Source organism: Bubalus bubalis, chromosome 16 (assembly GCF_019923935.1).
Source record: "Bubalus bubalis isolate 160015118507 breed Murrah chromosome 16, NDDB_SH_1, whole genome shotgun sequence".
In the NCBI taxonomy this organism is placed as follows: Eukaryota; Metazoa; Chordata; class Mammalia; order Artiodactyla; family Bovidae; genus Bubalus; species Bubalus bubalis.
This window is the reverse complement of record NC_059172.1, coordinates 37,356,749-37,373,047: the sequence shown is the minus strand read 5'-3', so window position 1 is coordinate 37,373,047 and position 16,299 is coordinate 37,356,749. Positions and strand designations below refer to the sequence as shown.

The 16,299-nt window shown below is 42.7% G+C and overlaps 1 protein-coding gene across 1 annotated transcript; it reads left to right on the top strand.

The window, feature by feature from the left end:
• The first annotated feature begins 236 nt into the window (after positions 1-236).
• Positions 237-2,946, top strand: LOC102397107 (ubiquilin-3). The gene is made up of 2 exons (XM_006080916.3): positions 237-360; positions 636-2,946. Exon 2 carries the CDS (start codon positions 673-675, stop codon positions 2,644-2,646), a length of 1,974 nt encoding a protein of 657 aa, XP_006080978.3. The 5' UTR covers positions 237-360; positions 636-672; the 3' UTR covers positions 2,647-2,946.
• The last annotated feature ends 13,353 nt before the right edge of the window (positions 2,947-16,299 follow it).

Sequence of the window (16,299 nt, the reverse complement as noted above, 5' to 3'; positions counted from 1 at the left end):
CCTTTCTTAATTGTCCAACCCCTGTCTGAATATCCACGTACCACCTACCCGGTTGTGTGAAAGCAGAACACTTGGCTTGAGAAGGAAGGGTCAGCCCAGAACCCTCACTATGAAGAAGGCAATTGAGATAAAGGAAGTAGAAGAGTTGAAGGGTGGCGGGAGACGAAGCCCCCAAGAATCCCAAGTACCTTGGAGAAGTCTCAAGAATCCATTGTATGAGGCCGTGATGTCAGTGCTGAGGTCACAGAGGTGACCTGGTGGAGTGGGCTCTGGTGTAGAAGGCTTCAGGGGTGGCTGTTCAGCAAGATGAGGGCAGTTTGGAGTCCTATTTAAGAGGAAGGACGGGGCCACAGCTGATCGGTATGTATTCCCCAAACCAGGTCCTTCAGGCTGCACTTGCTCTTCATTCATCAACTATCAACCTCTTTCCTAGGGCCTCAGATTTCCCTCCCATGATCCTCACCATCTCTCCAACCCCAAATCCTCCTAAGGCATCCTATCCCATGACCTCATAGCCCCTTCTATGTGGACTCTCTAGTTCCCCCACCCTGAGACCCCAAATCCTCCCCCTGCTCACCTTTCCTTTCACCACTGCCCAAAAGGATGATTTTGGTCTCCCCTCCCCCTCCCTCCAGCTGTGTCCCCACAGACCTGGGCCTCCTGCTGCCCACTATGGCCAAAAGTGGAGAGGCCCTGCCACAGGGCAGCCCAGCGCTGGTCCAGGATCCCCACCTCATCAAGGTGACAGTGAAGACGCCTAAGGACAAGGAGGACTTCTCAGTTACAGACACTTGCACCATCCAGCAGCTGAAGGAAGAGATATCCCAGCGCTTTAAGGCCCACCCTGATCAGCTGATCCTAATCTTTGCTGGCAAAATCCTCAAGGACCCTGACTCACTGGCACAGTGTGGGGTCCGAGATGGCCTCACCGTCCACCTGGTCATCAAGATGCAGCGTCGCACCATGGGCAACGAGTGCCCAGCTGCTTCAGTCCCTACCCCAGCCCCGAGCCCTGGGTCACTCCCTCAGCCAAGCTCCGTTTACCCAGCAGATGGGCCACCTACCTTTAGCTTGGGTGTCCTCACAGGCCTCAATGGGCTAGGCCTGACCTTGGGTGGTTTCCCTGACCAGCCAAGCTCACTGGTGTGGCAGCATGTATCTGTGCCTGAATTTGTGGCTCAGATCATTTACAACCCCTTCATCCAGGGTCTGCTGTCCAACACAGGCCTGGTGCGCCAGTTGGTTCTTGACAATCCCCGTATGCAGCAACTGATCCAGCACAACCCCGAGATTGGGCACATTCTCAACAATCCTGAAATCATGCGGCAGACACTGGAGTTTCTATGTAACCCTGCCATGATGCAAGAGATGATGCGCAGCCAGGACCGGGCGCTCAGCAACCTGGAGAGCATCCCGGGTGGCTACAATGTGCTCCGAACCATGTATACAGATATTATGGACCCCATGCTTACTGCAGTCCAGGAGCAGTTTGGTGGCAATCCTTTTGCCACCACTAATACTGCTAATGCTACCAGCAGCTGCAGCCAGCCCTCAAGGACGGAGAATTGTGACCCTCTCCCCAATCCCTGGACTTCCACAAATGCAGGCTCAGCTGACAGGAGGGGCAGGAGGCCTGGGGACCAGGATATATCTGAACTTAGAAATAGGGTTCCCAATATTCTAGGGAATATAGGGCTCTATGACTATCTCCAACAATTGCATGAGAGCCCCCAGTCCTTGGGAAACTATCTGCAGGGGATGGCATCTACCCTCAGTCCAAGCCAAGAACAACCACCTCTACCACCAGGAAACCAAGTTCCTTCAGCTTCACCCTCATCCCAGGAACCTGAGTCAGGCCAGGCTCTCCCCAAGGAGTCCGTTGCAATCAAGGGAAAGCCCTCCTGCCCAGCCTTCCTGAGATATCCCACGGAGAGCAGTGCTAGAAAAGATGGAGGTCAAGATGGTGCAGGGAACGGTTCCACTGGCCATAGCACCCACATGCCTGATCTTGTCTCTGGGCTGGGGCCTGCTGCCAATAGGACCCCACTCGTTCCTTCCCCACCTTTGCCCACAGCAGCTACTGCTGGAATCCCTGAGCATGTCTGGCTGCCGCCACTGGCTTATCCAAGATCCCTGAGGCCAACCAGCATGAATCAGGCCTCACAGCTGCAGGACGAGATGCGCTGGCAACTGCCACTGCTGCTGCACCTTCAGACAGCCATGGCAAACCCGCGTGCCATGCATGCCCTGCTGCAGATTGAGCAGGGTCTGCAGATCCTGGCTACTGAAGCCCCTTGCCTCTTCCTCTGGTTCATGCCTTGTCTAACAGGGCTGGGAAGTATGGCAGGAGATACAGAGCCTCGAGAGAGTCCCCTTGTGCCTGAGGATCCTTCGCCTCCCCCAGCTCCTGAGGCTCCCTCAGCACAGGGCTCTATGGAGCTGGGCCTCCATTCTACCCCCTTCCTCCAAATGCTGCAAGCCTTGACTGGCGCCAATCCTCAGCAGCCGACGCCCGAGACTCACTTCCGGGTGCAGCTAGAGCAACTGCAGGCCATGGGCTTCCTGAATCCTGAAGCCAATCTCCAGGCCCTCATTGCCACAGGAGGTGACGTGGATGCTGCTGTGGAGAAGCTGAGGCAGTTGTAGGAGACGTAGTTGTTCAGACCGTATCTTTCCCTTTGTGCCTTTCCTCCCATAGCTCCTGTCCGTAACTCCCCCCACCCCCAGCCATTCTTGAATGCAGCTGCACTATGAAGCAAATTTACTATGATACTCTTTACTGCAGAGACAATGTTGTTCCAGAGTCAATGAGGAAGAATGAGAGCCAGAACAAGGTGGGGTGCTATAAGTGACCCAACCACCCCTGTCACTGTACCATCATGGGGTCACGGTCTGAGTTCTGCTAATGCCTATCTTGAGATGTAATTACATCCAGTCTCCAATGTCGTCTGCTGCCTGAGTCTGATTCTTTGTGGGCTATGGGAAAAGAGGGATTGTATAGGAGGAAAGGTGGTGATAAGAGCTATCTCTGCATGGATGGGAGGGCTTGGAGGGGAAACTTAAAGGTATGAGGTTAGAAGAAAAAGAGGCCCAGGGAACACAGGAGGGTGAGCTGAGAACTGCAGCCTTCCATGTGTCCTTCCAAAGGTTCCCCAGATTTGGTGTCCTGTTTGAGCTATCACCACATACTCTGTGTTTTTTGGGGCTTTCTACCACCAGCCAGACTGAAAAGTGGGCACGGCTTCTTATTTTTATTGCCCCTGAACTCTATCCCACAGTTGGCTCTCAATTTTTGGATTTGATCCTGATCCCTGAGACAGCAATAGAGCAGGAATCAGGCTGAGTTCTAAGATTCCCTGATCTCATCGTGTTTACAAAGCTACCGTCCTTGTTAGCCAGATTTATAGTTGATTCCACTGCCATGGATCCAGCTTGTCCTGGGTTTTGTCTTTCTTATACTATTGCACTCAGAAATTGATTACCTAACCTGTGCTAGGCATTCTGCCAGGGGGTGGGAATTCAATGTGAGTAAAAGAGGCATGATACTGCCTTCATGAATTTATGATGGTAGCTGGAACTGTTCAAACAGTACTCATTATATATAATCACAAGCTATGATAAGTGTTGTAAAAGATGGGGATCTGTGAAATAGCAAAACAGAGGCTTAATCTACTCTGTGGAGACAGGCAAGGCTTGTGAGTGTGAACTCTAAGCTAAAAATCTAAAAAAGTGGTAAGAAGTAGGTAAAGTTTTGAGGGAGGAGGGGAGAGTATTCCAGTAAAAGTCATTATGTACAAAGGCGCTGAGGGAGGGTGCTCATAGAACACAGGAGGTGCCTCGGCCTCTCAGACCCATTTGTACTCAGGGATGCTTCCTGATACCCACATGCTTCTGGGGCAGAAGTATTACAATTCACTTATTAAGTGAGTGAACCATGGCTTCCAGCCCATAAATGTGCCCGTGGATTCACATGGGTAAATACATCATGGAGTAATGCACTAACATAAAATGCATATTCACACTTCAGTACACTTTCACATGGTCAAACTTTTGGGCATGTGTCTGAGCATACACACAAAACACAGTCTGTTAGAGTTTTATCATAGATGTATTAAAAAAAAATCATAATGCTATATTCCTGTCAGGGCTTACCAGGTGGTGCTAGTGGTAAAGAACCCTTCTGCCAATGCAGGAGACATAAGAGATGTGGGTTCCATCCCCACGTCAGGAGTATGTCTTGGAGGAGGGCATGGCAAACCACTCCAGTATTCTTGCCTGAAGGACAATGGACAGAGGAGCTTGGCAGGCTACAATCCATAGTGTCTCAAAGAGCTGGACACAACTGAGTGACTTAGCAAGCACACATGCATAATCCAGTCAAGGAAAGAAAAAGGTCTTTGAAAGAGAATATCACTATTATAGAAAGTGACCAGGGTGTGTATATGTGTTTAAATGTCAGAGACTCAGTATTGGGAGTCCTTTTAGGGAGAAACAAAAGCTCTGCCGGGAACCTAGGAAACTTGGATCAAGCTGTCTTTACCTGTTAGCTACCATCATGTGCCTTAGAGATAAAATGAGCTTTGAGGGCAACTTTCTCCCATTGTTTTAGGTTTTAATCTCCAGTGGAGCATGAGGCTTCAAGACTCCTTTCTACTCCCTCTTCACTCCCCATCAGTGAGGGGTTCTTGTCCACATCCAATGAACTGTTGTTTATGATGGTGCTAGGTGAAAGGCAGAGGAAAGTCTTATTTCTTGTAACTAAGAAGGCTCTGGGCTGCTTTTGACTGCCAGAGTTATACATTATAATCTCTAATTTCAACCCTTTAAAGTCAGATAGGTTTGAGAAAAAACTCAGGGAGAGAAATGTTGCTTTTATCTGCCTTTCATATGGGCCAAGAAAAGCCTGAGGGTTCATATGACATAAATTCCAGCTTACCAGAGAAGGCTGTAGGTGGAAATCTGGGTCTAAAGTTTTGGGTAGGGAAGAGAGTTCTCATTTATTGGATTGTTTTCTTTTCCTGGACTATGGAGAGCCCTTTACAGTTGACTGGGTGTTTGGAATCTTTGCTCGGGCCTCATCAGAGACTGAACTCATCAGCCTATGTTCTGCTCCATGGTGAGTCCAAAGGAAGAAGATTCCTGGGGTGGGGAAGGTCACTGTCCACCCAGCAGCTGATGTAGGAAACATTCAGTAAATTATTGAATAAATGAATGTTGAATGATGAGTGAAGAAGTGAATGACCAAATGATAAAGTGGTTGAGGAGCCTAGGTAGATAGGAATCAAACAATCTTAGAGGAACAGGCCTTCTGCTTGGGAAAAATAAAGTTTTGGAGTTTGAGATAGAGGAGATGCCTGCAGGCTGAGGTTACTGAAAGGGCAGGCCTCCAGAGATGTCATAGTTGCAGTCCCTGCTCTGACTCTCACATTGCATCAGCTGGGCCTTGGAAGGACCCTACCTAAGAGGTTTGGTGGAAGAAAGAGAAGCAGACTCATAGTTTTGGTTATACTGGGCCTAGTATGACCTGAATATTCCCGAAGAAAATGTACCCTTCCTCAGACCAAGAGGTTTTCTGGAAGGCCAAAGAGCAGTGAAGCTTGAAATGCTGATCTGCATCATAAATAGCCAGCCAGGTAGCTGGACAGCAATTTAAGAGAGAAGTATTAAAAACCAGAAAGTGTTTTTATGCATTTATGTTTTTCATCATTTGATGATGTTTCCCTAATATCTCTGTTATAAATACATGGGTACATTTTTTTCTGGATATCTTAGGGTTTTATTATTTACATTTAATTTTAAACAACAATTGATGTTATTGAGGCTTTCCTCTAGCCAGCCCCTCTTCCAAGCTCTTTACATCTGAATCCACACAATTATCTTTTATTCCTAACTTCAGATGAGAAAAACTGAGGCATAGAGAGAGAGGAGGTACATTGCTTAAAATTGTACAGTTCTTGCATAATAGAGCCATGATTTGAAATTAGACAATGTACTTCCAGAGTCTCCAATCTTAGCTGCTGCAGTAAATCAAGTTAATTAATGCTTTAATTCTTACCCATGGAAAGTGAAAAGGGGCAGGATTTGTGGTATTTGATTGGAATTTTTACACTTCTGACTCCTGCCACTATCTACACTTGATTGAAATATTTTCATTACCATATCCAGTGTATGTGTACATGTGTATTTCTGGCATTAAAAAAAAAAAAATGAACAACATGAGAGTCGCAAGATAGCTGGGGATACAGCATTTCAGATGTTAATCACTCTGAGAAACTGCTCCAAAGAGGTAGGTGAAGGCAAGTATATAGGTGATTTTGGTGAATAGGTGAATGGTGAATTTGGTGAATGGTACATGCAAAACCAAGAACATATTTTTACAGAGGGTCTGATAAGGGTTTCTGCTAGTCCTGAGGAGCAGACATCATCATGAAGAAATTTAGTGCTTTTCTAGGTATGAGGAGATGCAAGAACTGGGCTAATTGGCTCCACAAAATAGTTATCTGAAGACCTGTCTTGCCACTTTTCCCAGAGCACAGAGCGCCTCATTTCTGTTCTCCACCCTGAACTCCCTTCAGGAGCTGTTGAAGGTCAGCAGCAGCACACAATTTAATCCTTGTACAGGTAGATGACATGTGCCAATGACAAGTGTCCATTTGTAGCTGACTATGTTTTTTTTTTTTTTTTTAATTTAATCTGCTAGTTCTACATGAAAGAGTTAAAGTTTAAGCGGGCAGTCCAAGGCCTTTTAAGGAGGAAGTGAACATCCTCACTCCTGCTTTCTTAGCTTTGTGCAGCAATATATCTTACCCAAGAAGTGGCCTTTATTTAACTAAGGTCACACAGAACACTAATGATCACACAGCACAATGTCTTACTCAGGGAAATGCTTTTCTTAGGCTCCATGCTAATGATTGTAATTGTAACAACCCTTGCCTGGGAACCTGTTTCTTAAGACTTGTACCGCTGATTACACAGCAACAGTATATCTAGCCCAGAAACATTGCCTGGAACCATTCTCCTTGGCTAATCTTGTGCCAAAGTTATCTCAGGATATATGCCTTGGGAAAGGGTCTGGTGGGATTCTTACAATCTTGAGGTATTTTTTTAATCTATTCTCAGCAGCTAGTTGAAAAGTATATAAGGCTCTGCTTAAACTAGTGAGGCAGGTACTCTCCTGCCCTCTTCTGATATCTGTGTCAGAGGCTTTCTCGGTCCTGTCACTCTAAATAAAATTTTGCACACAAAGCTCTCAGTGACTGAGACCTGTCTTTGGTCTCAGAGTTATATCTTCTTCGGAGATCACGAATGTAGTGGCACTTTCACAATTCACCATAAGCTATCATCTTGGGGACTCATCCAGGATCTTCAAGACAAGGTAAGACTACTCAGAGCTGGGACTCTTTTGCTCTTTTACTGTAAAGTCTCTACAAACTTGGAAGCATACACACTGAACTTTTTTTTCCCCATCAGCTTTTCCTGGTTTCTCTGACCATTTCATAACTGCTTGGGGAATTAAAGCTACTGACCTAATGTGCCAGATTATAGACTTTCAGGGGACTTGCAATCCATGCTGTTATTGTGTTTTTCTAGCAAGACCCTCATTCCAGGTTTTATAGGACACTGCAGGCAGGAACACATTAGGGAACTAGCTGGAGCTCTAGTTCCAGGGCCATCTCTCATCTGAAATCACCATCCTGACCCCAGAGATCCAGAGGCAAATTCTTGTCATGGCTATGCCTCTGGACTGTATGGAAGGAGACATTACTGGTGAGAATGAGATTCCTGAGGACACAGATCAGGGAACCCCAGATTTGGGAAGACTGGAAATGCAGCAGGCTTCTTCCCTTGGTAGCACTAGCTCTTAGAGGACCACAGAAAGCCCTCCAGTGGCTCTTGTTTCAACTCCTTAGGTATTCTTTTTGTATAATCTGCTGGACAGGAATACAAAGATTGGCCTTGACACTTCATGAACACAAAAGATTATTTTTTCCTCACAGGCTGGCCCTCCATCACCTCCTTTGTTATCACATAGACTTCATGTGGCAACTTTCAGAAGGGACATCTTGGGTTTTCTCTTCATCCGTTTGTGACTCCCTTTTTGACTTACAGCTTCGACTGTGGTCAGGAACATGCTCAAAGATGTGCTGCTGCTGCTGCTGCTGCTGCTAAGTCGCTTCAGTCGTGTCCGACTCTGTGCGACCTCATAGACGGCAGCCCATAGGCACATAAAAGATGGATGTTCCCCCTAGTGGTCTTAGCTTGGGAGAAATTCCAGAAGGCTATTCTGTTCCACCCCGGGTGGCACCGGAGGAAAAGGGGAAATCAAGGCAAGGTTTTAATAGTGAGAAATTGGACATCAATCTGGGATGCCATCAGGTCTACCCCTGGTGCATCTCCACCCCGCCTCGGTGGTAGAACAGGGAGGGATGATAGTAAGATACCTGCGTCAGTAAGAGACAGGTTAACTTTGGCCAGGGAAGGAAGCTTAGGTGGAAGACCTGTCTCCACACCCATCTAGAGCAGGGAGGGATGCCTCTGGTAGAAAAAAGCCACGGCACTGGGCACAGCTTTTTTCTCTCATACAGATGGGAGCTAACAGTTCCAGAACCACCCCTTTGAATTGTATGTTAGAAAAACTGGGATAAGTTTGATCCCCGGAGCCTAAAAAGTCCCTTATATACAGGCTTTCTTTGTTAGAGAAGACCATACCTGCCCAGAGAGGCAACCCCTGCTGGTACAACATCTCACCAGTCAGTCTACCCCTGTCATCAGAGCCAACTTGAACATACTCTGGTTTAAAATTTTTAGATATGAAATTATGACTACAAAAAGGAAGGATGATATTTTTGACATTGAATGGCCATGATATTCTTCAGCCTCTGGAGAAAACTGGTTAAAATGAAATCTTTTTGAAATTGCAAAGCAGGTTTCTTTTGCATGTGCAATTAGGAAAAAACTGGCTTATTAAAATACTTTTTTTTGGAGCTCCAACCCTGCCTGAGAAACAGAAATATACCTGGGAAAAAACCTGAAGTTAACTCTTATCATGTCCTTGAGATACATAGCCCACTCTGTCTGAGACTCCTGCCATGACCAAATTGGTAGAACTTCAAGCCAATGGGAAAAAAGAAGGGGGGGGGGCATGCAAAGAGACATTTTAAATTTCAAGCAGAAAACTGTGAGGTCTTTGTCCAGATTTATGTGTCTTGGTGTATCTCCATCCTTGGACAAAATTGCTAAAGGCTAATTGATCAGTGAGCTGTATTTAATTGGCCTAAAGAGAAGAGCTTAGAAAGCAAACAGTTCTAAATTCAAGAAAATTAAACAAAATGAATTACAGTCTTGTATAAACTGGGAAATATTCAGTATTGAATTGATACCTGGTATTGATGTCTGTTTATTGATCTAATTAACACAGACATTGTGAAGATACTTTTACAAATGATGTAACTTTGGGTGATTTATATTTACCAGTCTACAAAGTACTGATACAAAATACTGTTCATGGTTGCTAAAGGAAAGTAAGATGTGTGTTTTTAATAAAGAGGTATAAGAAATGGAATTACATTCTATTAAGGAAAAAGAAAGTAAGTCTAAACCTACAGGTGACTCATCTCTAAAGTTGGCAAAGGATGTGATAAGTGCGGAAAGTATTAAAAAAAAAAGGCTTGTGACAAGTGGAAGAGAGTTTTGTGCATGCTACATGTTTATTAAGACATTAACTTGAGCTTTGAACTCTTTTATTGTTACTTTGACTAAGTGAATAACTATTGCTTCACAGTGAATGTGAGCTGGAATTTGGTTTTCTCTCCGTTAAAAGAACAAAATTTTCTTGGAATATGGCTTTTGATAACAGACTATGTCACACATAGAAAAAACTCACTCTGCTTCTACAAAAATTACCCCCTCATCAGGGAGCTTAAAATGGATAAACAATGGCTATAAACCAAATAGCTGGGGCTATGGGAAATCCAAGACGGCCACTTGGCTTTTCCTGGCTCCCTGACAAATTCACTTTTATCTGATAAGAAAAAGCCTTTCCTGGCTTCAGGGTTAATGTCTCACAATGGAGAAGACATGGTTAAAATGTGTTTTCTATAATCTCCTGTGATTGGAGCACCCACTTTGCTGTACAGGTGATACCAACATTGGCAAAAAAGACTTCACAATTTGGGAGACTATTGCTTTCACTGGCATACTCTGTCATTGGGCAAGGATGGCAGAAGAAAGGGATCAGTTGCATGAGATTAAATAGACTGCTAAATATGATTGCAAGTTTCATGATTTTTGTCTGACATATTGCTGGCTTCTAATCTTTGTTTTCATATATAAAGAAATTCTTCTCAAGTCACTGATGGCTTAAAAAGGTTTAGTGATTTACACCTGTGGGTAAAATTAAAATATTTTTATTTTCTCTCTGGCCTTGTCCCTCTAGAAATTGAAACACTTGGGTTCTGAACAACCTCATCAAGGTAAAAAAGACTGCCTCCGGACATATACAGAAATCTCAAAGTATACTGGGGATCTCTAAAAGAAAAATCCACCCAACTGATGTCAGGCCAATAGCATCTATTATGTTTCACTGCATATTAAGTTCTAGTTTTATGAATTAAGGACTGCATTTACTAAGATTCACTTCTGAGTTCCTTGTGGTTCTGTTATATTGCTAAGAGGTTTAATTCAGTTATTAAAAATAACACCCTGAGTTTGTTTCTAAAGCTTATTTCAGTAACCAGTCTTTGAATAAAGGTCAGATGCTCCAGAATCTACAATTGGGAGAATAACAGCAGGCTATAGTCAGTTAACAAACTTAAGTCGGATGACCTGGAGATGTCACTAGCCTATACCTAAGTTCTTGACTTAAGTTCTTACTCATGATTTTACTATTGCTACTAACTATATTGTTTTCTATATTGCTTGTTTCAACATATTGTCCCTTACATGATCAAGTATGTGACTGAGCCACTGATATAATGATGGTGTACAGTTGCATATGAAATCCATAAGTATAATGGTGTGACTCTGTATATAAGAAGCAACAAGACAGAATATTGTCCTGCACCAAGAGACTAGTGAGACAGGTGCTGTCCAGAGACTTTTGCTAGTCACAGGGCCTAGTCCGGTAACAGGACATTGAGTGGCCTATCGGTGAAATCTGTGATAGACTTGGGAACGAGCCTTCCCAGCACCATAGAACAAGATGGTCATGAAATGCCCCCCAACCATGGTCAAACTCATGGCCATAAAGGGTCCCTATGACTGAAAACCGGTACTTGCCATCTGCCTCTACAAAGATTAATCATGGACACTACAGCTGCTGACCATCAACATCCCCTGAAAGGGGTTCAGGGTGAAAATCAGAAATTAGGCATTCGCTCTGTGTTCTGGAAAAAAAAAATGGACAAAGCATGCCTTTGGATAGTTAGGTATTTTCAGGTAAAGATTTTCTTGAACCTAAATTCTTGCATTTCTCATACTTAGAAAAACACTAAAATTGTTAATGGTGACAGCTACTTTGGCTTACACGTTAATACCACAATAAGAGGCTAAAGCCTACTTGGACAAACTTAGACAACTGGCTACGTGGCTATAAGTCTCCTTAAAACAGCTGTGTATGTTGTGGTTCAGATTAATTCTCCTAAAATGAAATGGTAAGATTTATTTTGTCTGTTAAATTTCAGGTTTTCATTCCTTCAACTACTTCTAACTGGGTTTGTTATACCTATATTCAAAATGTATATGAACATGCCAGATGGCTCCATTCTTATAAATAGGGCAGCCCAAGTGTTGACTGTATCTAGACCAGGATCAAAGTTACTACCAAATGTAACCTGATTCCTATTCTTGCTTGGACTTCTGATTACAATAATTCTTTTACTGATTTTTGGTCTCTGCTTTTTAATCTACTTGTCTAGTTTGTTCCTTCTAAAGGATACAATGACTTCAAAGACAAAGAAATGGTGATGTAGAGATTCTGGTCACTCTTCAAAATGGACTACCTTGATGTTCTGCTCTGGTCACAAATGCAATTATGGTTTACAAGCTCTCCTTGGTGGAAAACTATCTTGAGTGTAGTAATTGTAATCATCTTATTCTTGCTGTTTGCTCCTTATATCTGTAACTGTATAATGGATTTTGTATCTAAGCAGTATGAAGCATTTAAGTTACAAATGATTATTCAAGCTCCTATGATTGTTACAGACTCTTCCAGCTATTACTTGGGGTTCCTGGATCAGAGATCCTCAATATAAAGGCAAGGAGAATATGCTGCCTCAACAATTTATTGTCTGTGCCCCTTACCAGCAGGAAGAAATGATAGAATGATTTATCTACCCCTTTCCCTGGCAACCATATTCTCCTAAATAAAAAAAGGGGGAATGAAAGAGTTAAAGCTTAGGCAGGCAGTCCAAGGCCCTGTAAGGAGGAGGTGAACATTCTCACTCCTGTTTTCCTTAAGCCTTGTGCAACAATGTATCTTACCCAAGAGCTGGCCTTTGTTTCCCTAAGGAACTAATGATCACACAGCACAACCTCTTTACTCATGGAAATGCTTTTCTTAGGCTCCATGCTAATGATTATAATTGTAACAAACCTTGTCTGGGAACCTGTTTCTCAAGACTTGTACCCCTGATTACATAGCAACAGTATACCCCACCCAGAGATGTTGCCCAGAACCATTTCCCTGGCTAATCTTGTGCCAAAGTTATTTCAGGATGTATGCCTTGGGAAAGGGTCTGGTAGAACTCTTATACCCTTGAAGTATTCTTTTTATCTATTCTCAGCAGCTAGTTGAGAAGTATAGACCTTAAATTCGTGAGGTGGGTACTCTCCTACCCCACTTCTGATGTCTATGTTAGAAGCTTTCTTGGTCCTGTCACTCTAAATAAAATTTTGGACACAAAGCTCTCAGTGACTGAGACCTGTCTTTGGTCTTGGAGTTAAATCTTCTCCTTCAGAGACCATGGATCCAGTGGCACTGTTCACCATTCACCATAAGCTATCACAGACTTCAGTTTTAATTTTGAAATATTTAGTGACAAAATACTCAATGCTTAACTCATTATTCCTTTGCAAAATGCCATTGTCCAATTTTATTTTTTAAATATACTCTATGCTGCTGCTGCTGCTGCTAAATTGCTTCATTCGTGTCCGACTCTATGCGACCCCATGGACTGCAGCCCACTAGGCTCCTCCATTCATGGGATTTTCCAGGCAAGAGTACTGGAGTGGGGTGCCATCGCCTTCTTCAAAAAATATATTCTATAGTAGCTGTCAAATCCATATAAGACCAAAGGAGATCTTCACTGGCTTTTAATTACATATGAATATATGAATATTAGAGAAGAATTGAGGGATTTGCAATAGACAATCTTTCCTTTTAAAATAAAGACTGTTTCCATTCAAGTTTCACTTGTTTCCCTTTAAAGAACTGTAATTTCTTCACATAAGTCTAGCTTCGGTTTAAGCACTACATATTTGCAGTTTATTTCCAGAACGGATATTGCTGTGGTGAAACTACTCTGTCACCAGTACACTATGAATTATTATTTTAGTTTCTTTGGTCTTGTGCAAACATGTGCATCCTTGAAAAATAAAATTTCTACTCTTCTAATAATTAAACCTCTTTACTAGATGCATGATTTGTTTTCTCAGTTTAAAAGATATATATATATGTGATAGAATATATTATACATAATGTATATGCATATTAGATAATACAGATAAGTAAAATAAGAATATAAAGTCAGCAATAATTCCACTACCCAGATAACACTGCTAACACCATGATGGTTGTCTTTCCACATATTTTTCAAAATTGTGATTATATTGTGCATAATAATCTGCCTTTCCAACATGATACTATGTCATGAAATTTCTTTTCAAGTTATTAAGTAGTCTTTGGAATTCATAAGTTTAATAAATGCTTCCTAAACATTTCTTATATTCCAAGAGTAGTAGAAATACAATAGTGAACAAGATATGTTTCCTGCTTTAAGGAGCTTACAATACAGCAGAGATAACAGACCTCCAAGAAAAAAGGAAGAGAGAAATAAAAGTAATGCCTAACACAGAGCACTCACTGAGAACTAGGCACTTTTCTATAGACTTTTATTTTATTTTTTATTTTTAATTGGATATAGTTGCTTTACAGTGTTGTGTTGCTTTCTTATATAGGCTTTATGCCTACCCATTTAACTCCTACAGTGCTATAAAGCAGGTGTTATTATTAAACCTATTTGATGGATGAGTGAAGCAAGAAATAGTTATGTGGGATTAGCCTAAAGTTGCACAGCTAGTAAATGATGGGGCTGGAGCTGGGATCTGGGTCAGTGTTTCTAGAGACAACACCTTTTATCTCTATTCTATATCAATTTCTACTGAATAAATAATTATTAAATAACAAAATTCATTTCATGAAGGGAATGAACAAGGCATATTGCTAGTGTATATAAGCAGGAAGGGATATATTTTTAGAAGAGTGGTCAGAGCGTATCTCTCTGGTGGAAGTATTTATGCAAAGACTTGAAGGATAGGAGGAAGCCAGACATTCAGAGAGCTGGGAGAAGAAGTTTCAGGCAGAGGGGAAACTATAAAAGAGTTCCCTGAGTTTGGTTAGAGCCTGATACACCTGAAGAAAAAGGAAAGAAAGACAGATGTCCAGAGTAGAGAGAATGAGAAGGAAAGTGTTTCAAGGTGATGTGAGAAAGAGGTGAGTGCAAAATTCAATAGGGCTTTGTTTCGAGTGAGGATTTTACTCTCATCTTATGTGGCACATGATTGAGAGGGTGGCTGGGGTCAGCGGAATCAAGGCAGAAGACTCCTGTAGTCATTCAGCTGAGAGATGGTATTGGCTTAGATTAGGGTTTTCCACAAGGGCAGATGGCAAGAAGTGAACAACTGTAAACATGTTTTGGAGACTGAATCTATAATACTTTCTGATCAGATGGGATCAGCTTCCCTGGTGTCTGAGTCAGTAAAGAATCCGACTGCATCGGGTGACCTGGGTTCAATCCTTGGGTTAGGAAGATCCCCTGGAGGAGGGCTTGACAACCCACTCCAATATTCTTGCCTGGAGAATTCCCATGGACAGAGGAGTCTGGTGGGCTACAGTCCATGAGGTCACAAAGATTCAGACACAACTTCAAGACTGAGTACACACAGCACAATAGCAATTAAATACTCTCTCTATGCTGGAGTCCTGTCCTATGTCTCGGTGATAAGAGGTGTTCTAGATCACAAAGCCCTGCCTTTACAAAGCCAACAGAGAGGGGACAGTCGCCAAGTGAGCCATATAATTTAAATAAAGGGAGACCCTAAGAAGAAACACAGTGTAAAGAGGAAAATTGACAATGAACTGTTCTAGGGTCCAATCATGTTCTAGGGAGACCATCTCCCAAGAGAGCATTTAAGCAGAGATGTGAGTCAGCCAAAGCAAGAGCTTCCAGGGAATAAAGTCAACAATTAAAAAGCCAGCAGGAACAAAAATACAAGAAGATTCCTGTGACTGGAGAAGGGTGCTCAAGGGGTGGGGTCAGGGAGACAGACACGAACCAGATTATTAGGGTATTTAGATTTAATTCAAATATAATAGGAAAGCCTTTGATGGTTTTGGGTAAAGAGTTGAGATTAATTCATCTATATTTTTATTTTTTTAATTTAATTTTATTTTTCAGTTTTATTTATTTATTTTACTTTACAATATAGTATGGGTTATGCCATACATTGACATGAATCTGCCATGGGTGTACATGTGTTCCCTATCCTGAACCCCCCTCCCACCTCCCTCCCCATCCCATCCCTCTGGGTCATCCCAGTGCACCAGCCCCAAGCACCCTGCATCATGCATTGAACCTGGACTGGCGATTTGTTTCACGTGTGATAATTTACATGTTTCAATGCCATTCTCCCAAATCATCCCACCCTCGCCATTTCCCACAGCGTCCAAAAGACTGTTCTATACATCTGTGTCTCTTTTGCTGTCTCACATACAGGGTTATCATTACCATCTTTCTAAATTCCATATATATATGCGTTAGTATACTATATTGGTGTTTTTCTTTCTGGCTTACTTCACTCTGTATAACAGGCTCCAGTTTCATCCACCTCATTAGAACTGATTCAAATGTATTTTTTTAATGACTAAGTAATATTCCATTGTGTATATGTACCACAGCTTTCTTATCCATTCATCTACTGATGGACATCTAGGTTGCTTCCATGTCCCGGCTATTATAAACAGTGCTGCGATGAACATTGGGGTACACGTTGTCTATATTTTTAAAATATCACATTGGCTAC

Excerpts from the sequence above, each read along its gene's own strand:
- LOC102397107 (XM_006080916.3), top strand. The coding sequence starts at position 673 with ATGGCCAAAAGTGGAGAGGCCCTGCCACAGGGCAGCCCAGCGCTGGTC.